The following is a 21173-nucleotide window of genomic DNA, read 5'->3' on the forward strand; positions in this document are numbered from 1 at the left end:
CACCAGCACCCACAGCACCCAGTACCAGTGGGGTGAAACTCGCTCCCCCAGGGAGTACGATGGAACGGCCGCTGGGTGTAAGGGCTTCTTGCTCCAGTTGGAGTTATACCTGGCGACCGTTCGTCCCTCTCCCTCGGGGAGGAGAGCGTCAGCGTCCTCGTCTCCTGCCTCACGGGTAAGGCCCTGGAATGGGCAAACGCCGTGTGGGACAGTCCGGACTCAGCCAGGGACAACTACCCAGAGTTCACCCGCCGCTTTCGGGCAGTATTCGATCATCCCCCGGAGGGGAGAGCGGCGGGTGAGCGGCTGTTTCACCTGAGGCAGGAGACGAGGAGCGCGCAGGACTTCGCTCTCGAGTTCCGGACCCTGGCCGCGGGAGCAGGGTGGAATGAGAGGGCCCTTATAGATCACTACCGTTGTAGTTTGAGGGAGGACGTCCGCCGGGAATTAGCCTGTCGGGACACGACCCACACACTGGACCAACTGGTGGATCTGTCCATCCGACTGGACAATCTGCTGGCCGCCCGCGGACGTCCGACCCGGGCCCTGCTCATTCCACCCTCCAGTCCTCCTGCTCCCACGCCTATGGAGATAGGGGGCAGCTGCCAGGAAGACTGGAGGGGAGGTCGCTCCTGCACCTCATGTGGTCGCAGAGGGCACACTGTGGACCGGTGCTGGGGAGACTCCCCTAGGAGTCCAGAGGGCAGGCAGAGCGCTCCTTTGACACCTCAGGTGAGTCAGCACCAGCCTCACCCAGAGCCCCCTGTCCGTCACATGTATGTGTCAGTGTCCTTTCCTTGTTTCTCCCCTCACTCCCGGTTTAAGGCGCTAGTCGATTCAGGCGCAGCAGGGAGTTTTATGGACCGTGGGGTCGCGGCTAAGTTAGGGATTCCCCTGGTCCAGTTGGACCAACCCTTCCCCGTGCACGCCTAGACAGTCGACCACTAGGGTCAGGGCTGGTCAGGGAGGTCACTGTGCCTCTGGTCATGGTAATGCGGGGGGGTCATGAGGAATGGATTAGTCTTTTCCTCATCGATTCCCCAGCATTTCCAGTGGTTCTAGGGATTCCCTGGCTAGCCACTCACAACCCTAAGATTTCGTGGGGACAGAGGGCTCTTAAGGGGTGGTCAAATGAGTGCTCGGGCAGGTGCATAGGAGTTTCCATCGGTGCGACTACGGTGGAGAGTCCAGACCAAGTATCCACCGTGCACATTCCCTCAGAGTATGCCGATTTGGCTATCGCCTTCAGTAAAACGAAGGCGACCCAATTACCACCTCATCGACGAGGAGACTGTGCGATAAACCTCCAGGTGGGCGCTGCCCTTCCTCGTAGTCACGTTTATCCCCTGTCTCAGGAGGAAACAGCGGCTATGGAGACATACGTCACTGAGTCCTTGAGGCAGGGATACATTCGGCCATCTCACTCACCCGTCTCCTCGAGCTTCTTTTTCGTGAAGAAGAAGGAGGGAGGTCTGCGCCCGTGCATTGACTATAGAGGTCTAAATGCCATCACAGTGGGTTTCAGTTACCCACTACCTCTCATCGCCTCGGCGATGGAGTCATTTCACGGGGCGCGCTTCTTCACGAAATTGGATCTCAGGAGCGCATATAATCTGGTGCGTATCCGAGGAGGGGACGAGTGGAAAACGGCATTTAGTACCACATCTGGCCATTATGAGTACCTCGTCATGCCGTATGGGTTAAAGAATGCTCCCGCAGTCTTTCAATCCTTTGTGGATGAGATTCTACGGGACCTGCTCGGTCAGGGTGTAGTGGTGTACATCGATGACATTCTGGTCTACTCCACTACACGCGCCGAGCATGTGTCTCTGGTGCGTAAAGTGCTTGGGCGACTGGTGGAGCATGACCTATACGTCAAGGCTGAGAAATGTGAGTTTTCCAAACCAGCCGTCTCTTTCTTGGGGTATCGCATTTCCTCATCAGGGGTAGTGATGGAATGTGACCGCGTTTCAGCCGTGCGTAATTGGCCGACTCCCACCACGGTGAAGGAGGTGCAGCGGTTTTTGGGATTTGCCAATTACTACCGGAGGTTTATCCGGGGCTTTGGTCAGGTGGCGGCTCCCATTACCTCACTGTTGAAGGGGGGGCCCGGTGCGGTTGCAGTGGTCCGCGGAGGCGGACAGGGCCTTTAGTCGTCTGAAGGTTTTGTTCACCGACGCTCCGGTGCTGGCGCACCCGGACCCCTCTTTGCCCTTCATAGTGGAGGTGGACGCGTCCGAGGCTGGGGTAGGAGCCGTGCTGTCCCAGCGCTCGGGCGCCCCCAAAGCTCCGCCCCTGCGCCTTCTTCTCTAGGAAGTTGAGTCCGGCGGAGCGTAACTATGATGTGGGGGACAGGGAGCTGTTGGCTGTGGTCAGAGCCCTGAAGGTGTGGAGACATTGGCTTGAGGGGGCACGTCACCCTTTTCTCATCTGGACTGACCACCGCAATCTGGAGTACATCCGGGCGGCGAGGAGACTGAACCCGCGTCAAGCCAGGTGGGCGATGTTCTTTACGAGATTTCGGTTTAACATCTCGTATATCCCAGGTTCCCGGAACACTAAGGCCGACGCACTGTCTCGTCTCCATGACGCCGAGGAACGGTCCACCGATCCCACTCCCATACTTCCAGCCTCCTGCCTGGTGGCACCGGTGGTCTGGGAGGTGGACGCGGACATCGAGCGGGCGTTACGGACGGAGCCTACTCCTCCGCAGTGTCCAGTGGGTCGTAAGTACGTTCCGCTCGATGTTCGCGATCGGCTGATTCGGTGGGCTCACACGCTTCCCTCCTCGGGTCACCCAGGGGTTGAGCGGACAGTGCGTGGTCTTAGTGGGAGATACTGGTGGCCCACCTTGGTGAGGGACGTGAGGCACTATGTCTCCTCCTGTTCGGTGTGCGCTCAGAGTAAGGCTCCCAGGCACCTGCCTAGAGGGAAATTACAACCCCTCCCGGTTCCACAACGACCATGGTCCCACCTGGCGGTGGATTTCTTGACCGATCTCCCGCCGTCTCAGGGCAACACTACGATCCTGGTCGTTGTGGACCGGTTTTCTAAGTCCTGCCGTCTGCTTCCGTTACCCGGTCTTCCTACGGCCCTGCAGACCGCAGAAGCCTTATTCACCCACGTCTTCCGGCACTACGGGGTGCCCGAGGATATCGTCTCAGATCGAGGCCCCCAGTTCACGTCCAGAGTGTGGCGGGCGTTTATGGAGCGACTGGGGGTTTCGGTCAGTCTGACCTCGGGGTTTCACCCCGAAAGTAATGGGCAGGTGGAAAGGGTAAACCAGGAGGTGGGCAGGTTCCTGCGGTCCTACTGCCAGGACCGGCCAGGGGAGTGGGCAAGGTTCGTGCCATGGGCCGAAATGGCTCAGAACTCTTTGCGCCACTCCTCCACCAACATATCACCATTCCAATGTGTGTTGGGTTATCAGCCGGTCCTGGGGCCATGGCATCAGAGCCAGACGGAGGCCCCTGCGGTGGAGGAATGGGTTCAGCGCTCAAGGGAGACCTGGAACGCTGTGCAGGAATCCCTGGAACGAACCAGGGTACGACAAAAAGCGAGCGCTGACCGGCACCGCAGCGAGGCCCCGGTGTTCACCCCAGGGGGAGAGTCTGGCTCTCGACCCGGAACCTGCCCCTCCGCCTGCCCTGCCGGAAGCTGGGTCCGCGGTTTGTGGGGCCATTTAAAGTCCTGAGGAGAATAAACGAGGTGTGTTACAGATTACAACTTCCTTCTTATTATCGCATTAACCCCTCGTTTCATGTGTCTCTCCTCAGGCCGGTGGTAGCTGGTCCGCTGCAGGAAAATGAGGTACGGGAGGTCCCTCCACCCCCCTGGACATCGGGGGCCCCCGGCGTACACAGTCCGGTCCATCTTGGACTCCAGACGCCGGGCGAGGGGCCTGCAGTACCTCGTGGACTGGGAGGGGTACGGCCCGGAGGAGAGGTGCTGGGTACCGGTGGAGGACATACTGGACCCAGCGCTCATCCGGGAGTTCCACAGCCTCCATCCGGATCGCCCTGCGCCTCGCCCTCCGGGGCGTCCTCGAGGCCGGCGTCGGCGCGCTGCGGGAGCCGCGCGTCAGGGGGGGAGTACTGTCACGACAGTGACGGATGGTGGCGCCCCTCCTCGGCCGGGCGGAGCTCGGCGGTCGTCGTCGCCGGCCTACTAGCTACCATCGATCCCTTTTTGTTTCACTTTCGTTTGGTTAGGTCTAGGTAGGCACACACCTGTTTTGGGTTAGTCATTAGTAAGGGGGGGTTATTTAGGTTAGCGTAGGATGTATGTGGTTGTACGTGATTGTGTTGCTTGTCCGGGTTTTGTGTGTTCGTAAGAACGTGTATTTAGTTTTTCCTTCTGCCAGTGGTTTCTTTTATTTTGTGTACACCACCGCAGAATCGTTCAGGGCTGCGCCCCTATACCTTGTCGACCACGTACAGTGCTTCAAATAAAGAAGGGTGGTCACGAACTCTCTCTGTCTCCTGCGCCTGACTCTACCTCTCCTGTTGTTCCTCGAGCCAGCCCGTGACAATTATTCTGTCACGTCCTCTGGATACTGTAACAGAGTGATACATTTTGGCCCCTCAGAGGGGGAAGGGCTGACTAGTCTTTGGGCATTGTCCTTTTGTTCCTGAATCATTTTCAATGCAGCTCCAGGTGACAGAGAACACATAAATTAGGGCCGAACCTATAATGGATGGTCAGTACTTGCATCCACAGCTCTGTTTATAAATTTGAGAGTGGTTACATTTTTCCACCTTTATTGCTTCTATTGCACCATTAAAGACATAATATGTTAGGCTGTGTGGTTGTGGATTAAGTGTTTAGTGTCACATCCATTAAATCAATCAATCTGCCGATACCGATTATTGGAGGACCAAAAAAAGCCGATACCGATTAATCCGACGGTTTTTATATATATATTTGTAATAATGACAATTACAAAAATACTGTATGAACAATGTACACTTTTATTTTTACTTAATATAATACAGAAATACAATCAATTTAGTCTCAAATAAATAATGAAACATGTTCAATTTGGTTTAAATAATTCAAAAACAGTGTTGGAGAAGAAAGTAAAAGTGCAATATGTGCCATGTAAAAAAGCTAACGTTTAAGTTCCTTGCTCAGAACATGAGAACATATGAAAACTGGTGGTTCCTTTTAACATGAGTCTTCAATATTCCCAGGTAAGAAGTTTTAGGTTGTAGTTATTATAGGACTATTTCTCTCTATACCATTTGTATTTCATATACCTTTGACTATTGGATGTTCTTATAGGCACTATAGTATTGCCAGCCTAATCTCGGAAGTTAATAGGCTTGAAGTCATAAACAGCGCTGTGGTTCAAGCATTGCTAAGAGCTGCTGGCAAACGCAGGAAAGTGCTGTTTGAATGAATGCTTACGAGCCTGCTGCTACCTACCACCGCTCAGTCAGACTGCTCTATCAAATATCAAATCATAGACTTAATTTTAATATAATAAACACACAGAAATATGAGCCTTAGGTCATTAATATGGTCAAATATGAAAACTATCATTTCGAAAACAAAACATTTATTCTTTCAGTGAAATACGGAACCGTTCTGTATTTTATCGAACGGGTGACAACCATAAGTCTAAATATTGCTGTTACATTGCACAACCTTCAATGTTGTGTCATAATTATGTAAAATTCAGGCAAATTAATGACGGTCTTTGTTAGGAAGAAATGGTCTTCACACAGTTCGCAATGAGCCAGGTGGCCCAAACTGCGGCACATACCCTGACTCTGCTTGCACTGAAAGCAAGATAAGTGACACAATTTCCCTAGTTAATATTGCCTGCTAACATGAATTTCTTTTAACGAAATATGCAAGTTTAAAGAAATATACTTGTGTATTAATTTTATGAAAGGCATTGATGTTTATGGTTAGGTACATTGGTCGAACGATTGTGCTTTTTCGCAAATGCGCTTTTGTTAAATCATCCCCCGTTTTGCGAAGTTGAAGTAGGCTGTGATTCGATGATAAATTAACGGGCACTGCATTGACTATATGCAACACAGGACAAGCTAGTTAAACTAGTTAAGATAGATTTTTTTTATGAGATAAGTTTAATGCTAGCTAGCAACTTACCTTGGCTCCTTGCAGCCACCAGGTCCTTTTGATGCTGCACTCACATAAACAGGTGGTCAGCCTGCCACGCAGTCTTCTCGTGGATTGCAATGTAATCGGCCATAATCGGCATCCAAAAATGCAGATTATCGATTGTTATAAAACTTGAAATCGGACCTAATTAATCGCCCATGCCGATTAAACGGTCAACCTCTAAATCAATCAATCAAATGTATTTTATAAAGCCATTTTTACATCAGTAAAATTGTCACAAAGTGCTATACAGATACAGATTGAAGACTACTTCGTTACCACCTGTCCTCTTCACGTTACCACCTGTCCACACACACACACACACACACACACACACACACACACACACACACACACACACACACACACACACACACACACACACACACACACACGTATTGCTCCTCCTGTCAAACTGAGGGATAAAGGGAGACTTCTCAAGGGAATGAAAGGAAACAGTCAATCAATTTGTCTGCCATTAACTTAGAGTGAAACACATTTGTGTGCCAGCCAGGGCATTCTCTAGTACACTTATTATATCATCTTACATTCAGGAACATGTTTTTTCTATAATTCACAACATGATAATGATGTGGCAGGTAGCCTAGTGGTTAGAGCGTTAGGCCAGTAACTGAAAGGTTGCTAGATCGAATCCCTGATCTGACAAGGTAAAAATCTGTCGTTCTGCCCCTGAACAAGGCAGTTAACCCACTGTTCCTAGGTCGTCATTGTAAATAAGAATTTGTTCTTAACTGACTTGCCTAGTTAAATAAAGATAAAAAATAACCTTGTATGATGACAGAGAACTTAAGAAAAGCACAACGCACTTGCTCTCTAGAGAACCCTTTGAAGAAACCTTTCCACGGAGGGATCTACCTGGAACCAAAAATGGTCTCCTCTGTCTCAGTGACATCCATTGTCAATTCAGGGTTATCCAACAGGCTCCCTCAGAAATGCTCAAGTGCCAGCAAGGTTACCAGCTATGAATTTAAAAGTCTGATCGCAATCATCATCATTACTTTGAAATGGATGCACAAAATGGAACCGCCAATCAAGTAAGAATAATTCTCACCCAGGTTCTAAACTGTCCACGGTGACTGTCTGATGACAATATACAAATGTATACAGAAAAGCCTAGCCATTCTTCTTGTGAATGTGCAGACAGTGATGCTATTATCAGTAGCATCCATAGAAACATGATGCAATAGATAGATAGACCTAGTACTGTCCTAACATCGCCATCCTCTGTGACCTCTAGAAGAATAGAGAGAGAACAACCAGGAAGTCTTACTACAGCAATTCCAGTAGGAATCAATCTGTGTACCTGTACTGGTGCTGGTCGAAGGATGATCAGTGATGCATGATCATTACATGTATTAAGCTCTCTCCTCTCTGCGGAAGCTATTTTCAAGGCACTTGTGATCTCCATTTGTGTTTTTTTGTCTGGGAGAAATCTTCTGACCCATTTAAAATCATTTCCAAAACGACACTTTACATGCACTTTAAAAGCTGACCTACAGTATACACATAATGATACAGAGTGAAACAGCTATGAGACAATGATGTCTGTCTGGTGCACATCTCATGATACTGCTTTACCTTCCTACTTCAGTTGAAAGGTCAACAACCAATCCGGTACCAGATAATACTGTGGAACACCGTTTGTCCATCATACATCCGCTGCACAGTGAATCCCATTTCAGCACTCAAGCACTCAAGTGTATTGTGTAACTTATTCTGAAAGGGTTAAATGTTGGCAACAACTTTTAACACAGCTTGTGTATTAATATTCACCCAAAGCATCTAGGGATATGACATGCCTAGGGCTCTAAAACAGTAATAACAACATGGTTAGAGATAACATTCCACTCTATCGATCTCAGATATTGCTGTCCCCCACTATGAAATCGGGGAAGGGACTGTGGATCTATCTCCATCCGTCCGTCCATTATTCACATGCGATATCTCAGACAGCAAACTTGTGTGAATCTTGCCATAGAGATCCGTAACTTTTATAAAATGACACTGATTGGCCCAAGGTGGGAGCTATAGTAATTCATTAAAATGTGTTAGTGTCACGATGTGTGCAACTGGTTGAAGGTAAGTCAGGTGCAGGAGAGCAGAGATGGGTGATAACAGGCGCACTTTATTCATGCCCAAGGAAAACAGCGATAACGCCCAAAGTACACAAACGATACAATAAACAAAACACACGGGTCAAACACATACCCGGCGCAAACCAGCCTGATGCGAACCACACATAACAAACAAACAATTCCACACACAGACATGGGGGAACAGAGGGTAATATACATATAGTCAGATGAGGGAATGTGAACCAGGTGTGCGGAAAACCAAGACAATACAAATGGAAAATGAAAGGTGGAGCGGCGATGGCTAGAAGACCGGTGAACAAGGAGAGGGACCGACTTCTGTGGAAGTCGTGACAGTTAGTCATATCTCAAATGGTGCAGGGAGGGCTGCATCATTCACTGTTGCCTTGTTGATTATTAGACTATACTGAAGAAAAATATCAACGCATCATGCAATTTCAAAGATTTTACTGAGTTACATTTCATATAAGGAAATCAGTCAATTCATCTGTGACATTGTGTTGTGTGACAAAACTGCACATTTTTAAGTGGCCTTTTATTGTCTCTAGCATAAGGGGCACCTGTGTAATGATCATGCTGTTTAATCAGCTTCTTGATATGCCACACCTCTCAGGTGCATGGATTATCTTGGCAAAGGATAAATGCTCACTAACAGGGATGTAAACACATTTGTGCACAAAATTAGAAAAAAATAAGCTTTTTGTACGTATGGAACATGTCTGGGATGTTTTATTTCAGCTCATGAAACATGGGACCAACATTTTACATGTTGCGTTTATGTTTTTGTGCAGTGTAGAATCGAAAGACACACAAGCTAACATATTGGAACAATATTCCAAGCAGAGAAAATAGGTCTTTACTTAAGAGCTTAATAATACTTACAGTAATGTGGTCCAAACAGCATATTAGCATGTACAAGCCAGTTGCTAATTGTTTTGACTAAACGGACACTGTGTTAGCAGGTACAAGCCAGGTGCTAATTGTTTTGACTAAACTAAGGTGGTAAGTAGATAATGGTACGTTCGTATCCTATCAGTGTTACCACCATTCAATTACTGTACACTTCAGGGGAGGCTGCTGAGGGGAGGACAACTCATAATAATGGCTGGAACAGAGGGAATTGAATGGCATCAAACACATGGAAACCCTGTGTGTGATGTATTTAATACCATTCCACTAATTCCACTCCAAGCCATTAGCACGAGCGGTTCCTCCCCAATTAAAGTGCCACCAACCTCCTGTGGTACACTTCGCCAGGGGGAATAAACCCCTATTGTTAACTCACAGCTGTTCTTCTTCCATGGGAAAGAATTGAGTGCCTTATGTGTTATTTTGTGAAATATTGAAATATACACGGTATATACACTGTCAGGTGCGTCGTAAAAAGTGGACCAATGCGCAGTGAGTATCGTGCTCACCTTCCTTTTTTATTTGGATAAACGTGAACACTTAACAAAACAACGACGAAAAACAGTCCCGTAAGGCTGCACATGGAACAACTACCCACAAACACAGTGACAAAAACCCCCTACTTAAATATGGCCTCCAATTAGAAGCAACGAAGAACAGCTGCTTCCAATTGAAGGCCAAACCAAACCTGAACATAGAAATAGACTAAATAGACATTCAAACATAGAAATAGACAATATAGAACATTACCCAGAAACCCAAGACACCCCTGCCACGTCCTGACCATACTATAATAACAAAATGACCCCTTACTGGTCAGGACGTGACAGTACCCCCCCCCCAAACAAAAAACCAAAACTAAAGGGAGGGAAAGGAGGGTGGCCACCGTCACCGACGGTTCCTGTGAAAACACCCCCCTCTTCCCCAAACTCCCCCCTACGGAGGTGGCTCTGGTTCTGGCCCTAGTCCCCAACCTAACCTGTCAGCTGAAGGCTCTGGGCTGAGGAGCGACTCTGGAAGCGCCGGACTGGCGGGCCGACTCTGGCTGCGCCGGACTGGCGGGCCGACTCTGGCTGCGCCGGACTGGCGGGCCGACTCTGGCTGCGCCGGACTGGCGGGCCGACTCTGGCTGCACCGGACTGGCGGGCCGACTCTGGCTGCGCCGGACTGGCAGGCCGTCGTCGGAAGCACTGGATGTGGCACTGTCGCCGGAAGCTCTAGACAGGGCACTGTCGCCGGAAGCTCTAGACGGGGACTGCGCACTGAAGGCCTGATCCGTGGGACTGGCTTTGGAGGCGCCAGACTAGTGACACGCACCACAGGGCTAGTGCAAGGAGCAGGAACAGGACGTACTGGACTGGGCAGGCGCACTAAAGACCTGGTGCGTGGGGCTGGCTTTGGAGGCGCCAGACTAGGGACGCGCACCACAGGGCTAGTGTGAGGAGCAGGAACAGGACGTACTGGACTGGGCTGACTCACTAAAGGCCTGGTGTGTGGGGCTGGCTTTGGAGGCGCCAGACTGGTAACACGCACCTCAAGGCTAGTGCGAGGAGCAGGAACAGGACGTACTGGACTGGGCTGATGCGTGGGGCTGGCTTTGGAGACGCCAGACTGGTGACACGCACCACAGGGCTAGTGCGAGGAGAGGAACAGGACGTACTGGGCAGGCGCACTAGAGGCCTGATGCGTGGGGCTGGCTTTGGAGATGCCAGACTGGTGACACGCACCTCAAGGCTAGTGCGAGGACAGGAACAGGATGTACTGGACTGGGCAGGCGCACTAGAGGCCTGATGCGTGGGGCTGGCTTTGGAGGCGCCAGCCTAGTAACACGCACCTCAGAGCTAGTGCGAGGAGCAGGAACAGGGTAAACTGGACCCTGGAGACACACTGGAGGTCTGGAGCATACAGCCTGCACAACCCTTCCTGGCTGAGTGCTCAACATCGCCTGGCCATACTGAGGAGCTTTAACCAATCGCACCGGCCTTTGAATGCTTCTGGGCAATGTAGTTCTGTCAGGTGCATCGTAAAAAGTGGACCAAGGCGCAGTGGGTATCGTGAACACTTAACCTGTTAGGGCTAGGGGGCAGTATTGACACGGCCGGATAAAAAACGTACCCGATTTAATCTGGTTACTACTCCTGCCCAGTAACTAGAATATGCATATAATTATTGGCTTTGGATGGAAAACACCCTAAAGTTTCTAAAACTGTTTGAATGGTGTCTGTGAGTATAACAGAACTCATATGTCAGGCAAAAACCTGAGAGGATTCTGAACAGGAAGTGGCCTGTCTGACAAGTTGTTGTTCATCTTGGCTCTTTGTATTGAAGACTGATGATCTTTGCTGTAACGTGACACTTCCTACAGCTCCCATAGGCTCTCAGAGCCCGGGAAAAAGCTGAATGATATCGAGGCAGCCCCAGGCTGAAACACATTATCGCGTTTGGATAGTGGCCGATCAGAGTACTCTGAGACTCAAGCTCGTGCACGAGGGCACGAGATGTTTTTATTTTCTCTCTCTTTGTACGTATACACGCTTTCCCGGTCGGAATATTATCGCTTTTTTTACGAGAAAAATGGCATAAAAATTGATTTTAAACAGTGGTTGACATGCTTCGAAGTACAGTAATGGAATATTTCGATTTTTTTTGTCACGAAATGCGCCATGCTCATCACCCTTATTTACCCTTTCGGATAGTGTCTTGAACGCACGAACAAAACGCCGCTATTTGGATATAACAATGGATTATTTGGGACCAAACCAACATTTGTTATTGAAGTAAAAGTCCTGGGAGTGCATTCTGACGAAGAACAGCAAAGGTAATAACATTTTTCTTATAGTAAATCTGACTTTGGTGAGTGCTAAACTTGCTGGGTGTCTAAATAGCTAGCCCTGTGATGCCGGGCTATCTACTGAGAATATTGCTAAATGTGCTTTCACCGAAAAGCAATTTTAAAATCGGACATAGCGAGTGCATAGAGGAGTTCTGTATCTATAATTCGTAAAATAATTGTTATGTTTTTTGTGAACGTTTATCGTGAGTAATTTAGTAAATTCACCGGCAGTGTTCGGTGGGAATGCTAGTCACATGCTAGTCACATGCTAATGTAAAAAGCTGGTTTTTGATATAAATATGAACTTGATTGAACAAAACATGCATGTATTGTATAACATAATGTCCTAGGGTTGTCATCTGATGAAGATCATCAAAGGTTAGTGCTGCATTTAGCTATGGTTTGGGTTTATGTGACATTATATGCTAGCTTGAAAAATGGGTGTCTGATTATTTCTGGCTGGGTACTCTGCTGACATAATCTAATGTTTTGCTTTCGTTGTAAAGCCTTTTTGAAATCGGACAGTGTGGTTAGATTAACGAGAGTCTTGTCTTTAAAATGCTGTGAAATAGTCATATGTTTGAGAAATTGAAGTTTTTTCATTTTTGAGGTATTTGAATATCGCGCCACGGGATTACACTGGCTGTTGAGTAGCCAGTGTAAGCCACCTAGCCACCTAGCCCAGAGAGGTTTTAACAAAAATAACAAAACAATAAGGCTACACAGCTATACATTGAACAACTACCCACAAACACAGTGACAAAAACCCCCTACTTAAATATGGCCTCCAATTAGAAGCAACGAAGAACAGCTGCTTCCAATTGAAGGCCAAACCAAACCTGAACATAGAAATAGACTAAATAGACATTCAAACATAGAAATAGACAACATAGAACATTACCCAAAAACCCAAGACTCATAAATCAAACACACCCCTGCCATGTCCTGACCATACTATAATAACAAAAGGACCCCTTACTGGTCAGGACGTGACACTGTGTTGTAAAAAATAATTAGATATCTATATTGAAATGGCAAAAAGGGTTAACTTGAGACACATTCAAAGTGTTTTCCAACAGACACTAACTGATGTCTCCTCCATTGCAACTGGCAGTGTGATAGGATGAGCATTGACCAGTTCAAATGTCTATGTACAAGTCTATATAAATGTGTTTATCAGGGCTGGGAATTGCCATCACGATGCGATATTATCACAAATACTTTGGTGCCGATACGATCTGCATTGCGATTCTCACGATTCTATATGTATTACGATTCGATACTGTGATTTTATTGCGATTCAATGTTCCAAACATATTGCTCACCATATGTCTGCTGCAGAGCGACAAGAGAGACCCATGAGAAAACAAGTTTTGATTAGTCATGGAAATAAAAGTGCTGAAAACAAATTGTCTCCCTGTTTAAAAAGAGGTAGTGCCAACTAGCCCCAAAATAATATTGCAATATTGTCAAAATGATAATATACGATATATCGTCAAAGATAATATCCCGATATGTACCAGTATTGATTTTTTCCCCTGTCACTAGTGCTTACAATGAATTTGCTTCTTGGATAAACATCTTGACTGAATCACATATCCTACATCGCTACTTTGTGTTTCACAGATACTTTGTGTGTTTAACTCTCACTCTCGGAGGAAGACATGACACTTGCAAGTAATCAGACAGCCAAAACACAGTCGTGAGGTAGGAATTAGATGGCGATGCACACCGACCGCGGTTCCTCTTAATAAATTCAATAACCCAGTGAGTCTGAGTCACTCAGTCTGATAACAGACAATCCTACCAGGCAGGCAGCAGTGTGTTGGCCATGTCTGTGAGTTGCCACTAAACTATGAGTGTCAAGGTTAATAAAAAGCAGAGAATGACAATGTAGGATCTTAATTTGATAACATTTTTGTTGATGAGAATGTTAACACATGGTTTTATTAACAGTATTGCACTTTTCTTGTAGCCCATTTTTGTCCAGCTAATAGCCTAAACACCGATCAAGCAATATTATGGACTAAACGCTCAAATCCTCTTGCTGCAGGATTCTTTTGCTACGACAATACTAATCAAATATGACCTACCACCTGGATTCGGTCCTATGTAATTTGAAATTGTGTTTTTAACATTGGATACAAGTAGAGACTCAGAGATAGAAAACTAAATATATTTGCACAACAGTTGAGGAACAATGGGAAAATAATTATGCTTTGAAAGTTGATAAACAATCTAAATGTATTTGTCACATGCACAGGATACAGAAGGTGTAAACACTACAGTGAAATTGTTATTTGCATTCCAGAAATATCAAAAACAGAAAGTGTCCAGATAAAAATATTTTATAAATATTTTATAATTATTAGATGACGCTTACCTGACACATTTTTCTAAATTAATGGGTCATGTGAAAGAAATGCTATATACACCCTCTAGTTAACCCTCTAGATACACATCTAGTTAAGTGGATGGGTCACTATTGTCTAGACATGTACTGTACACACGTTCATGAAATACAATAGATGGTCGTAATCACCCCAATCATCTGGCAAAGTCTTTTGTTTAGACATGTAGCTAACTAGCTAAACAATGAAGCGGCATAATCCCAACTCACACTACTACCAAAACAAACATTGTCATAGCTGTAGTATGAATCTGCAGGTAGCTAAAGCTAACCAACTAGGTTCAATGTTAGCTAGGTTACATTAGGCTATAACTAGCAATCCAAATGGAGTTCTGATTAGAATAATATTACGACACAGATCATACACGTGCTAGCTAACAGTACACTTTAACTTGCAATGAATATGACTTTCTGACACAATTAGAAACGTATAAAATCTGAAAATGTAGCTAGACTCTTACCCGTGTACATGGATGAATGCTTCACAGCAGACTGGAACCATTTAACTCAGTTTTGTTTGTAGCTACATCTTGTTTGGCCAGCGTTATGTCAAGTCACTCTGGTTCACACTGACCGTGGCGTGTGCAGAAAGTAGCCCATCAGGGCATCAATGTTGTTGAGAAAAGACGCAAAACTATTATAGTTCTCGATGGCTAACATTAAATCTTTCAAAAAACACCATGTTAGAAAGGACTATCAACATATACTGAGTAGCTCACGTTATAGACAGAAGCATGCTACATAGAAGACCAATCCAAACTCATCTCCCGGCATGTCCAGCCCATCCATTACCTCAGCTAATCATGGCTAGTGGTAAGGTTCTTGTCTTTTTCCGTGGCTAAACCAACTAGGCTCCTAATTTAACAATTTTATTCATATTTACAGATGGAATACAAGTTCGTTATTAAGGCACATGAAAGTTCACAAGTTACAGAAGGCATTTCTACCAAAAAACGCATTTTGATCAACAACAAAAAATATATATTAAAATGCCTCTCCTGTGAAGTAGTGTTGTGCGAAATACGCCTAGCTTCCTGAAACAGTTCACAAATTAAGACACTACATCTGTACAGCAAGCACCATCAGTTTATATCAACGTACATTTTCTTTTTTTAAGTACTTCAAATGACAAAGTATAGCTTAATGGAAGAATACATAGTAACTGACATAGGACTTAGACTTTCTTAATATAGTTATAGATGTTGTTAGTGCTTCATTACTCAGCCTTCGTAAGCTTGGGAAATCTACAGGTAACTGGCAAAATAAAGGAAACACCAACATAAAGCGTCTTAATTGGGTGTTGGGCCACCACAAGCCAGAACAGCTTCAATGACCTTGGCATAGATTCTACAAGTGTCTGGAACTCTATTGGAGGGATGTTTCCAAGAGAAATTCCATAATTTGGTATTTTGTTCATGTTGGTGGAAAACGCTGCCTCAGGTGCCGCTCCAGAATCTCCCATAAGAGTTCAATTGGGTTGAGATCTGGTAACTGAGACGGCCATGGCATATGGTTTACATCGTTTTCATGCTCATCAAACCATTCAGTGACCACTCATGCCCTGCAGATGGGGACATTGTCATCCTATGGTAGCCAAAATAATGGCCTGCCCAGCATTTTTATACATGACCCTAAGCATGATTGCTTAATTAACTGAAGAACCACACCTGTGTGGAAGCACCTGCTTTCAATATACTGTGTATCCCTCACTTACTCAAGTCTTTCCATCATTTTGGCAGTTACCTGGATACCATCATTGGACATATACTATAAAAAATACAACTCTTAAATATAACTTTTTAGAGAAAAATAACACAAACAAAACATCAAAACTGAAAGGGTAAACAAAATTTACAGACACAGCCTTTAACGACCAAATGTTGAATCAGCTATAAATGCAGTTAGCTATGTTAGAATTGTTTTCCCCTGCCATCTAAACCAATGATGCAGCAGTGTTGCGGCACAGTGATGTACCACATCACCAGGGAAAGGCACTGTACCTCACAGCCCCAGCAAACTGCCTGTTGAACGCTCAACACACTCAGCCAAAAAACACAGCACAACCAGGACCAGCAGTGCTACTTGCAGTTCCCTGTACTGCTGTCGGCAAAGCCACTGTGTAGTCTACAGAGTAGAGCTACTGTTATACTGACTTTTGAAAATAGCATCATCAACCTTGTGGCTTTACTAATAAGTTAACATCACCTATCAACATGAGAAAACCTACATGAGCATGACGTTACACAGACATCAAATGTTAATGAGTATTTGCCCCCATGTGGTGCATGTACACTAGCATTCTCCTTTGGAAAACACCACACTGAAATTACATGTGAATACATGTTTTCATTAATATAATACCCATGCCGGATAGAAAGAATGGTAAAACCCTACATTTGTATTTAGACTCTCTCTCTCTCCCCTGATGATGTACATGCAGTTACTGTATCCAACATAGTTGAACAGAGATGTCAACATTACTATTGATTAGGCTTGGCAAAGTGATTTAACACATGCACTCTATCTCTCAGTGTGATGGGGCTTCAGTAGGATTCATGCATAATTGAAATGACACACATTATAGTCTACTGTAGTAAAACAATTTCCCATATAATTAAGTAAATGCCTACATTTTATGAGGTACTTTAATAGCATTAATTCATGAAAATTGCACTGCATAGCATTATGTACCTGAGTGAATGCAATACACTGAGTGGGTGGGTACACTCTTAGATAAAAAAAGGTGGTATCTAGAACCTAAAAGTATATGTATCCACAGTATGCTCTGAGCAGGGCAGTGGAATAGGTCAGAATATAACTTTGTAGGTACAATGTCTAACAAAACATCCTTGCTCTACCAGTGCTATGGGAAGAGATGTTAAGGAATGTGTCTGTTTAATTTGTTCCATAATGAAGAAACATTTTTCTAGACAGTTTATTCATATCGTGGATCATCTGTCAACATAATTCCAGCTTCAATAGGCTGGGATGTTCAACGAAGGTCACAATTATAAAAAAATATATAGCCTAGCTTCAACCTATTACAACTGAATAGGCTGTAAGATTAGCTGCCTACACATGAGGTAAAATACAAGAATGACATGCAGAACATGTTCTATAATGAAATGAATAACTTACCAGACAGACGTGACTGAGGACCAAGCTGAAGAAAAGAAAGCCCACACTGTGGAACACTAGAGTGGGGCCCATCCCTGAGACAACCATGCCGAACCTCCAATAGTCGTTTCAGAAAGCAAGGTTGAGTTGATGCTTCAGTTTTAATGACTTAATTTACTTTAAACTGTGTTCAAAATCGCAAGTCATCTTTCACTCTATCTGTCCTAATTATGGTCTTGATAGTGGCTTGTAAAATCATAACTATAATCTCTACGCTTTCCCTCCCTCTTTTTAAACATGTAATACGTTCAAACTGAGCCCACTCACTTTATTTATCTGCATGTCTGTTTTTTGTGTTTTTTTTTACTTCTTCTGAAATTACATCCACATGTCAGAACTATTTATGTCGCTCTCGTTCTGCGGTGGGAAGTTCAAATGATTCTTTGTGGAGAAGAAACCAGCGCTGTATTTTTAGGTCTTTTAAATTTCCCTTCAGACTAACTTAAACACTTCAGTATGGAGCTGTGCGCCTTTATGCCATATCCCAAATTTCCTTCCCAAGAACCCCGTCCAAATGTTAATTGTTAAGTTGACAAAATCATATGAAAATGTCACTTATTATATGACCTAAGATAATTTACATATACCGCACAAACGCATGGTTCATCATGTCGTCTATCACAGTGAAGAACTATAGACAATTGAATTACATCATCTTTTCTCGGGAAGCCGTGTTAACATGAAAAGTGCATCTCAAGGCAAAGCGTCATGTTAGTCATAGAATTAGCAACTTTTTCTAATAAGATTCGTGCAATGACGAAACATTTTATCGTGTAGGCTGTCCCACCAGACATTAATTTCTAAACTGAATAGATGATGGACCCTGCATACGAATGACCAACTATTCTAGACATTGTATCGAACTATAAAAAGTGTAACTTCATACTTATATTAATTCTATGTGGATGTATCAAATCTACAAACAGAACCATGCTCTGTTTACGCATGGTGGTGTAGAGTCCAAGGAAATCGCAAACCAGGCTATAAAGATCACACTTACGCTATTTGTGACAAACCAAACTCTGATGCATTTCAGCTTTTTCAGAACAACCTAAATCTAAAAAGGCAGCCTACTTTCAAAATAAATCAGAAAGTTAAAGAGTTATCCCTAATATTCAACGCGGCGCCAGATGTGAACGGCAGTTGCTCGACACCAGTTGTGAGAGTATGAAGGCGGATGAAAGAGGCAGGTATTAGAGAAGCGCGTGAAAGGTTCTCATTGGTCCGCGCTCTCTTGCGTTAGATTGAACCACGTCTCTTAAATGACATACAGTATTTTCTCACCCCTTTCCACACAATCTCCACATTCAACATATTTCTGAGTGTTGCCAGTTTATTATAGCAAACTACGCTAACATTTTGCATATTTTATTGTATTTTCTATCAACAGATAATGAATGGGAGATGTAAAATGTTCCAGGCAAATTTAGTCTACACTGTTATTCTTCCACTAGTAGCCTAGCCATACTGTGCATATCCTCTAACATGATATGTCCACTTTGTCATAATATAATTGTTATCGCCAGACTTGTGAACACATTTTGTGACTGAATGATAAATAAAAAAAAGACATACCTATTGTTATTGTTACTGTATTATTACATACATTTCCAAATTCAAGTGACCCTTCATGAATTTACAATTTACAATCTTTCAAATTGCCAACTATTGTATCTTCAGCAGTGTTGAGCTACCAATTACTTCATAATGGAAGAAGTTTTAAGCTACACTAAAGCTAAAGGGTAGGTAGCATAAATTTAACCACATGTAACATCTTGATTTGCATTAGTATACACATCAAAAATCCCAATGTGAAGTTACACCTCAGTTTTTTGAGTTATTACATAAAACTGTTCAGAATTCCGAAGAATGCCGAAGTCATTTAGTAAAAAAAAAAAATCTGTAATATGGAGGAACTGACAAGCCAGCCTATTCCCTATAAAGTAAATTCCAACAGAAATAACTTCCAATGTATAACTTCAAATTAAGCCAAATTGTTTGCACTCATGACTACTAGTTTCAATTTAATTTTCAACCAAATTACAATAAAATACAGTACTTTCTACATTTACTGTTACAAATCAACATGCAAGGATGCTAACCAATTAGCATTCTAACGTTAGCCTTACCAGCCTGCTAACGTCATGTTAGCACTACATGAGTCAGCCAGTTGCTATCAACACCTAGTTTACAGCTACAATAAAGTAAACCAAAGTTTTGGAAATTAATAATGCCATCTAACCAGTTATCAAATAATGTTAGCTAAATGCAATTATCTTAGCCAGGAAGCTAGCCAGCCAGCGAACATTAGCTATTTATCAAACTAGGTATTAGCCTAACTAGCCTAGCCAACCACCACGGTTATGGTCGGCAACCTAGAGCCCAAGGAGCCTCGATCTGGCTCTGATGCCAAGGCGCCAGAACCGGCTGGTACCCCAGTACGCACTGGAAGAGGGAGAGGTTAGTGGAGGAGTGGCGGAGCGAGTTCTGGGCCATCTCTGCCCAGGGCAGGAACGCCGCCCACTCCCCCTGCCGGTCCTGGCAATAAGACCGCAGAAACCTACCCACATCCTGGTTCACTCTCTCCTCCGTTACTCTCGGGGTGAAAAACCGAGGTAAGGCTGACCGAGACCCTCAGACGTTCCATGAACGCCTTCCAGACCCTTGACGTGAACTGGGGACCTCGATCAGATACTATGTCCTCAGGCACCCCGTAGTGCCGGAAGACATGTGTAAACAGGGCCTCCGCAGTCTGTAGGGCCGCGGGAGACCGGGCAAAGGGAGGAGATGGCAGGACTTAGAAAAAAACTATCCACAACGACCAGGATTGTGGTGTTACCCTGTGAGGGAAGAAGATCCGTTAGGAAGTCTGCCGACAGGTGCAACCACGGCCGTTGTGGAACGGGTAAGGGTTGTAACTTCCCTCTGGGCAAGTGCCTAGGGGCCTTGCACTGGGCGCACACCGAGCAGGAGGAAACATAAACCCTCACGTCCTTAGCCAAAGTGGACCACCAATACTTCCCACTAAGACAGCGCACTGTCCGACCGATGCCCGGATGACCAGAGGAGGGTGACGTGTGGGCCTAATAGATCAAACGGTCGTGAACGTACAGACACCCAGCTGGACATTGGAGGGGAGTGGGCTCTGTACGTAACGCCCGCTCGACATCCAGCTACCACACTACCGGTGCCACCAGGCAAGAGGCCGGGAGTATGGGGGTGTGATTCATGGGCCGCTCCTCTGTGTCATACATCCGGGACAGGGTGAAAAACATGGCCCACCTTGCCTGGCGAGGGTTCAGTCTCCTCGCCGCCTGGATGTACTCCAGATTGCGGTGGTCAGTCCAGATGAGAAAAGGGTGTTTAGCCCCCTCAAGCCAATGTCTCCACACCTTCAAGGCCTTGACGACAGCCAACAGCTCCCGGTCCCCCACGTCATAGTTTTGCTCCGCCAGGCTGAGCTTCTTCGAAAAGAAGGCACAGGGGCAGAGCTTTGGTGGTGTACCCGAGCGCTGAAAGAGCAAAGCTCCTATCCCAGCTTCGGACGCGTCCACCTCCACTATGAACGCCAAAGAGGGATCCGGATGAGCCAGCATGG

General features: G+C 45.3%; 1 protein-coding gene across 1 annotated transcript in view; it reads right to left on the reverse strand.

The window, feature by feature from the left end:
- The window catches only part of LOC106569329 (parathyroid hormone/parathyroid hormone-related peptide receptor), a 75308-nt gene extending 56582 nt beyond the window's left edge, over positions 1-18726 (reverse strand). The window contains exon 1 of the mRNA XM_014140569.2: positions 17537-18726. Within this exon, the coding sequence (XP_013996044.1) occupies positions 17537-17623 (87 nt within the window). The 5' untranslated portion in view covers positions 17624-18726. The remainder of the gene's footprint in view (positions 1-17536) is intronic.
- Between the last annotated feature and the right edge of the window lie 2447 nt (positions 18727-21173).

This window comes from Salmo salar, chromosome ssa14 (genome assembly GCF_905237065.1).
Source record: "Salmo salar chromosome ssa14, Ssal_v3.1, whole genome shotgun sequence".
In the NCBI taxonomy this organism is placed as follows: domain Eukaryota; kingdom Metazoa; phylum Chordata; class Actinopteri; order Salmoniformes; family Salmonidae; genus Salmo; species Salmo salar.